At 39.0% G+C, this 10429-nt stretch overlaps 1 protein-coding gene across 2 annotated transcripts in view; it reads right to left on the reverse strand.

Moving 5' to 3' along the window:
* The window catches only part of LOC101863795 (dipeptidyl peptidase 1), a 21149-nt gene extending 12612 nt beyond the window's left edge, over positions 1 to 8537 (reverse strand). The window contains exons 1-3 of one of the 2 annotated variants that reach the window (XM_005091632.3): positions 7868 to 8517; positions 3249 to 3340; positions 1714 to 1922 (exon numbers count right to left, since the gene is read on the reverse strand). In XM_005091632.3, the coding sequence (XP_005091689.1) occupies positions 1714 to 1922; positions 3249 to 3340; positions 7868 to 8063 (497 nt within the window). In that variant the 5' untranslated portion in view covers positions 8064 to 8517. Of the gene's footprint in view, positions 1 to 1713; positions 1923 to 3248; positions 3341 to 7867 lie in introns of both variants that reach the window. The other variant, XM_005091631.3, reaches the window with a different exon arrangement.
* Positions 8538 to 10429: the final 1892 nt, after the last annotated feature.

Raw genomic sequence — 10429 nt, forward strand, 5'->3', positions numbered from 1 at the left:
TGAGCGGGCATTTGCGCTATGAAAATGTTATTTATCATTATTATTAATTGTGGACTCAAAAGGAAGATTTTTCAAAAGTATTGACAAATGTAACAAAAACTTCTCCTAAAAGTGGCGATACCACTTAGATTGTAACAAAGAGCAGTGCAAAAAAATTCTTCGAACAACTCAAGGTACAGAATGCGGCAATGCCCCAAGGGCCGAATGAAACTACGGTCAGCTGTAATGTAGAAAAGCACAAACTCAATAGAGCCAGGGCATGCCACCAGTGGTCATTTGCCTCAGAGAATTTACACAATGTTTCTTTCTAGTGTTCTTACTTTCTTTTTAAACTGTAGGCATTTGCAACCCCATCGACTCAATTTAGATCGTTTGGAAGGTGGGTGTCAACACTGCCTGCCGCGACTACCTTGGGCTGAGAGGGATACAACATCCCAGTAGAACACTGAGATACTCTATATAAATTCTCCTCATGTGAGAATCAAATTAGGACCTTCAGCATGTGACAGCAAAGCAACTACAATTCAACACATGATGCAGAAAGAGATGTACAACCAGAAATAATAACTTGTCTGCCATGTTCACTGACAAGACTAGAGCCCTACTTCTATAATAATCAGTCATCAATATCTCAAGCACATAAAATTGTACTAAGAACAGGATAGTCTGAAAAAAGAGATTAACACTAGGGTCTCAACATGTGACTCAGATTTCTTGTCACAACAAAAGTATGAATTAGAACTTGTCATCATATCTCTGTGCATAATCATCAAAATAGAGATTAAAGTTCACAGTTGAAAATCAAGACTCATTATTGGAAATCTGGCTCTCTAGATAATCCTGGAAGTCAGAGTTTAAAGTTCTAGTTACAGAACCGAAGGTTCATATAGTGAAAAACCCTCAAGTACCACACTAGTTTAGAACACAGTAGATTTTTTAGAAATTAAAAAAATCTTCGAACTACAAGAAACATGCTCTAAAATTTACAGAGGTCCATCAACCATTCAGCTATCATATAAAGTGACTTCCTTTGGTATTTACTTCGGTGCAGTGGCTCTGTCAGTTGTTTAATTACCTGCCGTAATGAGCATACGCTATGGCCTGGCGACTTAAGTTGCAGACGGTACTAAAAGCGTAAAAAATTATATTTCACATCAAACTTTTGCCTAACATAATTATAAGGAAACTATCAGTCCCCAGGGGCAACAGAATAACCGAAAACATTCATCAGTAGATTTGAAAAATGAAAATAGATTCCACTCTCCTACAAAATACCAAGAAAGGGACATATTACTTTCATAACCATTCAACAGCAACAGAGATGCAGCCTGCTGGAAGCAACAGGGAGGAGAAAATAACAGAATACTTGGACAGGTTTATGGAGAACATGATCACGTTACTACAATCCATTGAAAACTAAAACAGGAAAGAACTGCAATAAACATAGTGTGGTATTTTGGCCAGGAGCAGCCTTCTGGAAATTTGGGACAAAAGTAACTTTTTCCCACTAAAAAAAGCGAGGAAACATTAACAACAACTCCTACACTTGAGCTTAAATACTGGCACTGAAGTAAAAGGATGTCTAATTGGGACTTCCTAATGAATCTTGCAGTAATTTCTACAGACACTTTCTAAAAAGATCTACATAGAGACACCAGGGTCATATACTACGCACATTCCTATTGGTCTATTTTTTTTTTTGCGCCCTCATACCTGTGAGAAAACCTCAGGGAGTTGTCACGTTGGGCAGGAGTCTGCTCTTTGATGATGGCTTCCCCCAGTTTTTTCCCGCTGTAACAAGACCAGTCCCGACCCAAGACATCATGGGACCAACCAGGCATTGTCTCATGGCAGTAGCTTGTTTTCCCGACATACTTGGAAAAGGCGAAGTATTTCCGACCTGCTACAACCACTTCGAAGCCCTGAATCAATGCAAACAACGGAAATATGATAAACTATACAAACGATAGATCTGCACATGAATAAAGATATTCATTATATGCAGTTGAAAGGCTTAAGAGAAACTGAAACATTTTTAAGTTTCTTAATGGTAAGTAAAGTAACTAGATGGTAAAACAAGATGATCTGACTACTGCATTAATGCAATCTGTACCCAGACCCTTTATCCCTTCAAAAGTTTTAATTTGGAAGACCCTGAATATTCTTCATAAACGAACAGCATATACAGCTTGGTTTTTTTTTTGATGAATGTAATATCAAACCTGCTCTAACAGCTACTTGTCCGAGACAATCACTTGTTCAATAACCCTTTTCCACTTCTCCCTTTGCATTCCTCTAAAAATAATGGTACTGTCCAAGACAACCACTTTTCACCTCAAAAAATGGGTGGCCATCTTGGACAAGTTTGACTTTTTTTTAAAACACAAACACACAGAAACTAAGCGAAGAATGACCCAAGCAAACCATCAACTAGTTCACACTGTCCAGGAAAATATCATCCAGCTCTGCAAGCTTTGAAACTGTTATGAGCAAATGCCAAACCTAGATAGACACGACCACTCCTTATCGGCCAATTAAATGACTCACTTGCTGGTTAATTTGACTAACATCTCCTCGTTATTCTCTGACATAGGTTATAGATGTCTAGCTTGTCCGAAAAGAGAACACGCCACATAATGAAGTCAACACCTGGCCTTTTCGCATTAAGACACGAGACCACATTCTATGTAAATAGGCACCCATTGTGGACTGGCAAAACAATAGAAATAATGTGGATGCTATACATATACAGAAGTGGAGTTGACATTGATAAAAATGTTTTTGTTTTTTTATATACGTGAATGGAAAGGGGTATGATAGGCTTTAAATACCCCCTTTCAAAGCAATAAGATTGCCTGAGAGATGAGACACACAAGTCTCATACAGGAATGACCCAAGTAGAAGGAAAGCAGTAAAATTTTTTCAAACAACTTGTGTTCAGTGATGCCCCTACCCCACAGAGAGTGAGTGTTTGGCGGGGGGTCGGGAGGGAGATAGTAGAAAAAAACTATGAAACAAAAGGCGCAAATGAACGAAAAGCATCATAATCTTTCAGGTGATAAAGGAATGTATACTTGTATACTTTAGTTTGTGGGAATGAAATGTATATTCATATACTTAGGTAGGTGAAAAACATGTCTATGTGCATGTACAAGCACTTGTACCCAGTCAGAGGGAAACAGTAAAGCCATTTTAAAAAAGTAATATTCACACAGGTTAATTAGTTATTCCAGTATTAATATCCACACCTGATTATAAATGATTGTCCAGAATCCTTGATTGCCAAATTCATCCACAGCCACATCTGGATATGTGAGCTGAAACTTGGATTGCCGAACAGCTGTAGTTGGAAGCAGTATGGACAAAAGCATCAGAAAATATTCAGGAATACATCTGCATATGATATATATGATATGACATGATATGATAAGACAAGATATATGGTATGATATGATATGATATGATACAATATGATACGATATGATCAATACAAAAATATAGGAGCTTGTTCAGTTTAAAAGCTATTTTAATTTTGAAATTAATGGACTGATAATGCTACATGCTAAGAGAAACTTATGATGATAACAGCCACTTTTTAAAAAAATTCCAAATTAATTTAGAAAGAAAAGGAAAACAATTTGTAAGCAAAATCCTCAAAGAACAGAAATATTTTAAAAAGCATAAATATATATTATATCAATAACATTGACTGCACTTTCTTTCTCAGATTCATGGTCCGCCATATGTTTTTCTGCTCGCATCTCTCAAAAAAACAATAATCTCAATCTTCTCTCGCCATCCACCTGTTCATGAGTTCAACTTCTCTTTGTAATACTTGGTCTCCCTCTGCCTCTTTTGTTTTGTATTTTCAAAGAGGAGCGTTTTTATGTTCTATTCAAGTATCTTAAAAACTGCATTTGTCTGTTTCTAATTGATTGTGTTTAGGTCCTGTTAGTACAGGTATCTGTCTCACACTGGTTTATTTCAGCAGTCCCCTATTTGTCTGTTATTTGATCCTGTTCAGTACAAGAAATTCTCAACAGTTTTTTAAGAAACCGCATTTCTATTGCCTGTAATTTATTTTCAGTATCAGTTATAATTCTAATTGTTGAAAATAAATAAATGACCTTAGCAGTTGCGAGCGCCGTAAAACCTTATACTACTGAAGACCACAGATTTCTTATTACCTGATACACAATGTAAAAGCAATGTAACTGAAAAAGAAATGCGACTTTTATGCTTTTTCAATTTTCATTCACTTAATGTTTTCCCCTCGAAAAAAGTCAAGATTGTGAACCTGAAGTTCAGCTAACAAATTAGGCCTAACTTTGTGCAACAAGACACTTCCAATTGAGCAACAAACCTTTTGATAGAAAAAAGTGATGGAAGGGAAAAATCCAGTTTAAATTGCCCAAATAATTACTATTTTAACCATCCTTTTTCTAATTTTATTCTTACCCCCCTATCCTAACCCTGCTCATTAAAATTACCCATTCAGTTACCATCTACAGTTCAGTACTCTTTAGGCCACAACCTGAGGTTGCCAGATAAAGCAAGACATTTTTGCACTGCATTGTCATTGTTATCACAAACAGTGGAGGCCTGTCATGTGGCATTGTGATAACACGACATAGTTATCAGTGACGGCTATCCAAACAGCTCCACCTCATTGACTAGGGGAGCGACTTTTTGGAGATAAAAATTATCATAAGAGCAGTACCCTGATGCTGTATCAAAAAAAAAAGCAAAAAATTCGAAGTCTGTCATTTCTTTTTGTCATATTATTTAACAGCCTCTACAGAAACCAGCTGGTTACCCCCACCTCCTTCAATTGCAATTAAATAAAATTCTTTGTCTAATCATAGAGATGCCGTCATCAATGGCTGGATTCATCTGAATGAATATGTAAAGTAAAACCTTTTTGTATACACGGAGAGACGAAGTCTCTTACATGGAGAGAGAAGTCTTGCGACTGCTGTAATAGGCCCTATAGTGTTAGTTTTAGTTTCAGTAGAGGTTTTACGGCGCTCGCAACTGCATAAGGTCATGTGGGCGCGAGAAGATTAGAGGTGTTACACGAGAGTAACAAACACAAACAAGAAGGAGGGGAGATTATAAAGACGATAGACTTTTGATAGGAAAGAAGAAGCAAACCACACCAGAGCACCCGCCAACCAACCACTCACTAAGTGTTAAATTCCACAAAGTGTATCAAATGAGGAAGACAGTGTGCAAGGGAAAAACAACACAAAAAAGGGTCAGACGGGGAAGACAAGGTAAAATAAACGAATGGGTCGCCACCACTCACTCGGAGAATGAGTAACGCTTCTGTCTCAAGTTCACGTTCATGTCAATTGTTAAAGACTGGGTAAACAGGGACGGGTCACCTCACTTATGATTTACATTGTGTATGATGAGTTGTGGGCAGGGCTTTTAGGTTATGACGGCTCATGTCACGCAAACTTTCCTCACCAGCAGCTGAACATTTATAGTTGCAAAGTGGTCAATTTGGGTAAACAGCGAATTCGAAGCGGCTATTCGGATTCGAGTCTGAAAAGCCTCCTGTGGCTATTTGGACTCAAACTCAAAGGCGCGAAACTCCACAACTTCCAAATTGACTCTTCTGTTGTCATTTCAATTCTTTTAAAATTTGATTTGCATTTTATTTGTCCCCAAGAAATAACAATTTCAATGACTTTACTAACATTTTGAGCTGATACTCAGACTGTACAAGTAACAAGGATAGTTCTGTCTCTGTCGTTTTATGCAAGAAAAATTCAGAAATTATGCAAACTGTGCCCAAAAATGTGAAATTATACGATTCTGTTAATTTTAACGTAACAAAGAATGATAAAGGAAAATAATCAGAAATTAAGCAAAAATTTATTAAATTTTGCTAAATTATGCGGGGTGCATAAAACCACGGGGACAGATTGTTGCTTGTCTAACACTATCAGAATATGTATTGTTTTGCCCTGATTTTATTTGAACGAAGTGACTATTCGGACTCGAGTCCGAATATGAAAAAATGTTATTTGGACTCTGATTCTTGTCCAGCATGACATCACTTCCGACTTCCTGTGACTCGTGACTTCGGCTTCCTGTCCTGCCTCACTCGTGACTCGCCTCAGGCTGGGTAGAGACCGGGATCACTTAGGGAAAAATGGCGTTTTGTGCAGGAGCCGAGTTTTTATTTTATGATGAATTTGAGGCCGGCCTGAAAAGTTATAGTGCTTCTAATAAATGTTTATTTGTCAAGAGGTCACAAGAAGCAATTAAAGATAGCTCGTTAGCGTGTGTCGGGGTCGGATGGGCGGCCTGCATACGTGTGGCTGTGTGTGCATGTCGGGGAGGGGGGTGGGGGGCACTATCGGTACGGGCGTTGAACGTCGCATATGCGCGTCAGTCTTTTATCCCCCGGCAACTGATCATTATTACAATAATAAGCTAGTCTTGACGTAGATCTATGTAATGAATTGTGCGCTGGTCTATGGAATCAAAAGTTTCCGTATGCTCCGCTCTACACAGCAACACAACTTTTTCTTGGTAAACAATCGAGATGACACAGACTTGTGTATTTGAACGAATCGGTCTTTTTTTTTTTACACAGCTCATAATGTGCAGTGCCAGGTGGTCTGCTAATCTTCAATTTTACCTTTTTCTACAACAAAGAAAGTGGGAAACATGGGGGGGGGGGGGGGGGGCGTATCAATGAGGCGGCGGGCATTGGATCGGCAGATAAGGTGTGGGGGAAACTAAAAAATGGCGGAAAATTGGAAGCACTGAACTTTAGATCTATAGAACGAAGACACTTCCTTTTTTCGGGACCCGAGTCCGAATAATATTTTTTCATGGACTCGAGTCCGAATATGAAAAAATGTCATTCAGACTCGAGTCCGAATAAAGACGGTTTTGATGGTCAGGTAAAATATAAGCTGCTGAAAAAGCTTTTTAAACCACTGTTACTTTGAAGACTGAATTTAGTTCCCTTTGGTTTTAACTTTCTTCTTAATTTCTAACTGGACTTCCAATTGATCAAAGATTTTGTTTTTCCTCGTCAAATAAAGCGGGTTGCGACTACCTTTTTATAATCCTTTGTTGTGCTGAAACTTTGATTGAAAATTTTTCCCATTGCTCAGAACAGCCATTTCCCTCTTTGCTTTAGTCGGGTAGATCGAGCATTTCAGATTTTGCAGCCGTTGTTCACTTTCTATGTCACATATCTTTTCATAATTTGAGTCCAAAATTTTTGCCAGCAGATCGTAGAAACTGAGGAAGGCCAAGGTTGAATTGCCTGTCCGTGACACATTCGGTAGCCTGGACTCAGTGATTGCGAACGCGTGTTGGAGTTTGAGTCAGTCTGTGCGCTGCGAAGTATAGGGCTCCAGAATGGGGGGATTATTGATGTTTTTAAAGGTACAGTCGGGGGAGGGCTGCGCTGGGGTTGAAGGCAACACCGGATGACAAAAACTGATTTTGGAGTTCTGGACTGCCCGGTTACCGTGTGTACGTGACACTGAGACTAAGTGCCCGGTTGCAGATTACCGTTACGTAGGTATTGAGGCTACATGCCCAGTTACCGAGTACATGTTGACACTGAGACTACGTGCCCGGTTGCCGGTTACCGTGTACGTAGACCCTGAGCCTGAGGCTAGGTGCCCGGACCGTGCCGTGTACGTAGACGTCCAAAAATCTAATCGGACTCAGAGTCCGAACAGAGCTGGCCTACTTTTTTAATTCTATACAAAGCAGAGAAGTAGATCTATCTAGATCTAGAAGTAGAAGAAGGCCTATTATTAGGACCAGCTCGCAATCAAAGTCAAAGTATGAGTATGATCAAAAGTTTGAACAAAGACATTGTACTTACGTGTAAAAGACTTTGAACAGTTGACTGTTCGATCATTGTTCCCTGAGCCGATGCTGAAGATCCATGTTCCTCTTATGTCTTCGTAGGTACAATTCGCAGGTGTGTCCGCCACAGCATTGTTGAACAGGCCGGCAAACAAAAGCACACAAAATGTTGCTCTGCTCAGTGTCGGCAACATGATATGGTGACCAAACATAATGACAACAATCCTCAAGCAGAGATGGGATTTGATAGATCTATAGATCTAGATCTAAATTATTAGAAGTATCTTCAACCTAGATCTATATCAAGACTCTAGATCTTGATGTTCTCGGCAAGAGGAAAACAGGAAGGGTGTTAGCAATTTGACTTGCTGTTCCTGACTGAGACTGTGTAGCCTTTAGACTAGTCTACTGCAAGCAATGTATGTGTAGTCTAGCGCAATAGGCTACATCAACGACCTGATCTCGCGCTCGTACTAACCGTATGTGAGACCAACCACTCCGCCGGTCCTATTTATTCAACAGTATTGCCTGGCAAACCCTCCTGAAACGTTGAAGAAAATTATCATTTAAACAAAACAGGTCCATCCGCCAAAGGAAGAGTCGCCACTCGCCACCGTTATCTCGTCTTACAAGATTTCAAATCATGTGACAAGATCCGATGAGCCATGTGATATTGGATGCTATTGCAAAACCAAGTCATGTGATTCGGTCGGTTGTTATCATGTGATCACAGTTAAACAAAAACAGCTGCATGCAGGCATACTGGAATGACTTCTTCATGTACGACAGTTGGATCTTTAATGGCTCTTTGGATCTCGGTCACCACAACATAGTTTAAACTCGCTCCATCCTTACCTGCACTGAGTGTGCGAATTAAACTTTTATTGTTGACACGAACTGAAAAAGCGAGAGCTTTTTCCAAGACAATACATAATGACCGGGTATATAAGCCAGGTTTTATTGTGCGTACCGCATTTTTTCATTTTAAAAAATTATTACGGTAACAAAATGGACATAAACACCTGTAGATCTAAATTCTTTACATCGTTGACAATGCAAACTTCAAATCTTTGAAAATAGCCAGTATCACGAGCCAGGCTATAAATCGTCTTTCTTTTTATGACACGCGCACGTGCGCGTGTGTGTCTGTATATCGTGTGGTGGTGGTGGTGTCACGGTGTGTGTGCGTGTGTGTGTGTGTGTGCGTGCGTGTGTGGGTGCGTGTGTGTGTGTGTGTGCGTGCGTGTGTGTGTGTGTGTGTGTGTGGTAAATAAATGTTTTGTTGTTGGTTTTAACATTGATTTTTGCTGTTGTTGTTTGTTTTGTTTTGTTTTTTGTTGTTTTTTCGGGGGGGGGTGTATGTTTAATCTTTTAAATTTTAATTTTTTTTATTAGTTTGTGTGCGCTGAACAACATGAAAACAAAAAAAAAGAATCATAGGCCGGATGAGTGACCGTAGTGCCACGTACACACAGCGTGAGGTCGGCCAAAATGCCAAAACAGTATTTTAATATTGATTTTAATGTACATGTCAGTTTAGGCCTAGTCTTATTTATTAGTAAGAGTTTTATATGGCACTTACAACAGATAGATCATATTATGAGTGCTGGATGGAAGTTTTACTCGAGGGTAACATACGAAGTAAATGATGATATTATTGATAGATACCGGTATTTGATAGGAATTGAAGGAGGAAATAACACCAGGGCATCAACAACGACCTTCTTTATTTTTTTTAAATCAGCTGTTATCCATGTCCAAGTTAAATTATAAGTAGGATGTGTTCCCATCGGCCCTATAGTCAATATTATATGCATTAGGATGTCGTCCTGCCGTTATCTAAATTTCTGGTCTTCCTTTATAAGATCTTTTCCTGTTCTAGGTCTTTTTAATCCATGGTGTTGTCTTTCCCTCTGATGCTGTGACCAGCCCATATTTCCATTTTTGTTGTTGTTTTGGGGATATCTGTCGCTAATGTTTTCTCTCGTATTTTAAAAAAAAATTTTGTTTGATCTTGTTGTGTTCTTATGCTCAGCATCCTAGTTCATACTCCATTGCTCTCTGTGTAGTCCTAACTTTATTCATAATAGCACACATTTCTGGTTACTGGCCAAATTTGGCACCATTGGAACAATACACTTTTAAAAATTGTTGTTGTTGTTGTTGTTGTTGTTGCTTTTTGTTGTTGTTTTCTCAGTTTTATCTGCAGATTTGGATCTTTACAGGGTTGTTGTGTTAAGACGACGGTTTGCACAGTAATAGGGCCAGCGATGTATTCTCGAATGTTTGTCAGCTTCGATTTGGCTCACTGGAATGCATCAACTTCCATGGGTTCCCTGATCCAATATAGCCTGGGCAACTCAGCCGGAAAAAAATCTGATGATTTAAAAGTGACTGTCTGTTATCCCATTGCTGTCAACAGTCTTGGAGAAGCCACAGGTTCGTGTCCGGATGGTCTTCAAAAGTTCAAACTGTTTTTATTCTTCAAAGAACAATTTGGGGAATTAAAAAAAAAGAATGTACATAGCTTATTGCTGTTAGAAGTTATCAAAGATGTGTGTGTGTGTGTGTGTGTGTG

Source organism: Aplysia californica, unplaced genomic scaffold (genome assembly GCF_000002075.1).
Source record: "Aplysia californica isolate F4 #8 unplaced genomic scaffold, AplCal3.0 scaffold00033, whole genome shotgun sequence".
Classification (NCBI taxonomy): Eukaryota; Metazoa; Mollusca; class Gastropoda; order Aplysiida; family Aplysiidae; genus Aplysia; species Aplysia californica.